Source organism: Saprolegnia parasitica, assembly GCF_000151545.1.
Source record: "Saprolegnia parasitica CBS 223.65 unplaced genomic scaffold supercont2.16, whole genome shotgun sequence".
Lineage (NCBI taxonomy): Eukaryota > Oomycota > Saprolegniomycetes > Saprolegniales > Saprolegniaceae > Saprolegnia > Saprolegnia parasitica.
Genome location: NW_012156410.1, coordinates 568,982 through 571,237, shown reverse-complemented (window position 1 = coordinate 571,237; position 2,256 = coordinate 568,982). Strand labels below are relative to the sequence as shown.

The 2,256-nt window shown below is 54.3% G+C and overlaps 1 protein-coding gene across 1 annotated transcript; it reads right to left on the bottom strand.

Annotated features, from left to right (window-relative positions):
- Window positions 1-1,009: 1,009 nt before the first annotated feature.
- Window positions 1,010-1,237, bottom strand: SPRG_04981 (hypothetical protein; the record flags this gene model as incomplete). Its single annotated transcript, XM_012344119.1, has 2 exons — window positions 1,010-1,138; window positions 1,163-1,237. The coding sequence occupies 2 exons, from the start codon at window positions 1,235-1,237 to the stop codon at window positions 1,010-1,012; spliced, it is 204 nt and encodes a 67-aa protein (XP_012199509.1).
- Between the last annotated feature and the right edge of the window lie 1,019 nt (window positions 1,238-2,256).

The window sequence follows — 2,256 nt, the reverse complement described above, 5'->3', positions numbered from 1 at the left end:
TCGGTCACAACGCCTTGGTTGAGCATGCGGTAGAGCATCATGCGCGTGCGCGGGTCGAGCACCTGCTCGGACGTGGCGCGGTCATCGCGGCCCGTGTGCTTGATGCGGCCGCTCTCTTCGTTGCGGAGCGACTGCGCGAGCTGGTTGGACGCCGACTTCGAGAGCTTCCCTTCGTACTCCATCACGGCAAATTGCACTTTCCACCAACCAGTGTACACTTCCAATCACCCACGCGCCAATCAGCATCGAGATACTTTCAACATGCATATTTTAAAGGGGATTAAATATGAAAGGTAATTAACTCTCTCCCCATCGGCTGAGTGTGCAAGGCAGAAGCGTCGGCATGGCGTGGGTTTTAATGCTACGACGAACGCATTCGCACACCAGACGGACTTCTATACAGCGAGAGTGTTGGGCTACGGTTGTAGTGCGGCAGCGATTCAGCCCTACGTTCTCGCTCTGCAGATTCTCTTGTCAATTAAAGTCGGGTTGGAACATTCCGTCAAGCTACGTGTCGTGCCAGACCAAGCCCTGGTCACATCCTCAAAGAAACAAGGTATTAAGTGGAGCACCAACCCTCGATTGCTGCTCTCTAAATGTGCCCGCTCTCATTCGGCCATAAGAATTGAGAGGCTTAGTCCGCAATGGCGCTCAACATCAGCAAGGGTCCCTTGCTGAAAAGTTGCGACTCCACTTGGCTTGCTGTTTGCTGCTGCGAATGAACCTAGCTTGTTGTGTCTACTGGTACTGCAGTTAATAGCTCCTTGTCTCTAATGCAGCCATCCACAGGGTGCGATAAGCATCGAGGAGAGCGCGTCGTTCGATCCCATGGCGTCCTGCAACAATGTATCAAGAAGAGAAATGGGTGGCATCAAAACTGTTAATTGATACATAAATATTACGTAGTAGATACCAGCAGAACGATCGTGTCCAGCGTATACGGAGCGGTAGCTGCTAGCTGGAAAAAATCTTGCTTGCGGCACTGCATATAACGCTTGCGAACGGCTGTCTAGATGCGGAGGTACACCTGCGTCGACTGGAGCTGGCTCATAGGGACATCGAGAGCGGTATCGAGCATCCACGCGCCGAGCGACGAAGCCTCTTTCACTTGGTGCAGCGCGTTGTCGGTCGAGACCCACTGATCGTCCATGCATTCTGCCACCGGCGCCTCAATAGAGGGGGTGCCAAACTGCATCGGCGAGGTTGCATGGACGTCAAAGACATTGGGCGAGTTCATGGCAAGCTGGAAAATTGGAAAATGAGCCATCGCAACCAAATGCATCGCAACAATCAGCGCGAGCTGGAACACATCGCCTTCGTCCACGCCATCTCGATACACCGATACTTTGATGCTATCCAATTACCGATACAAATGGCAAGATTACAGGAATGCATCAATCTATCAGCCGCGTGTCGCTAAAGGAGCGCCGGTCGTCACACACTCCTCATGCCTTGGATGCGTCGAGGCGACGATAAAATCCTACACGAACAGTGGGAAATCAAGTGCACAAAAGTACTGGGTTCGCGTTCCCGCTTGCTTCTATGCATTCCCACTCTGCCCCTTGCTGCTGGAAGGCCCTGCGACACTTTGTATCAAGTGCAAGTTGGCCGTGTCCATGCAAATACTTGAGTGCGTGTCCAATGTCGGACATGCACTCTGGGTTGCTGCCTCGCGCCGAGACCTACCGCTGCACATCCTAAATGACAAAGCTAATAATCGTGCCCTCTACAAGCGCAGGAGCGAGCGCTACGGAAGCGTCGAGGTGCGCTGGAGCATGTTCGCGGCGCCAGCTTGGCTCAACGACACGGCTGATCAATAGTATCGTCGTCGGCCTGGAAGTAAATGCACTCCAAGAAAACAGTCCAGTGGATCGCTCGCTCGCTACCTGGTCCAACGGCAGTCTCGACGTGCTGGACCGAGCACATGGAATGTAAGGTCGATGTGGACAAAGACCACGTCGCATCGAACGCGCAGCCTGAATTCAAGCAGCTGGGCACACCCATGGGGGGTCCATCTACGGTACGTGCGCTCTTCGGTCGGAAGCGCCTGCGTGCAGTCGGCGAGACGGTCATCCACGGTAACTCATATCCATCTTATCATTGATGTAATATGCTGCAATAAATACAACCTTGCGCAGCGCTCAGTCGTCGTTGACGGTCGCCTTTGTGGCCTTTGGTCGATGCGACGTGGTGGCTGCCGTCGGCGACAGCGGCGCAGAGCTCGACACGCCCGTGTCGGTGGCGAGCTTCTGGCGG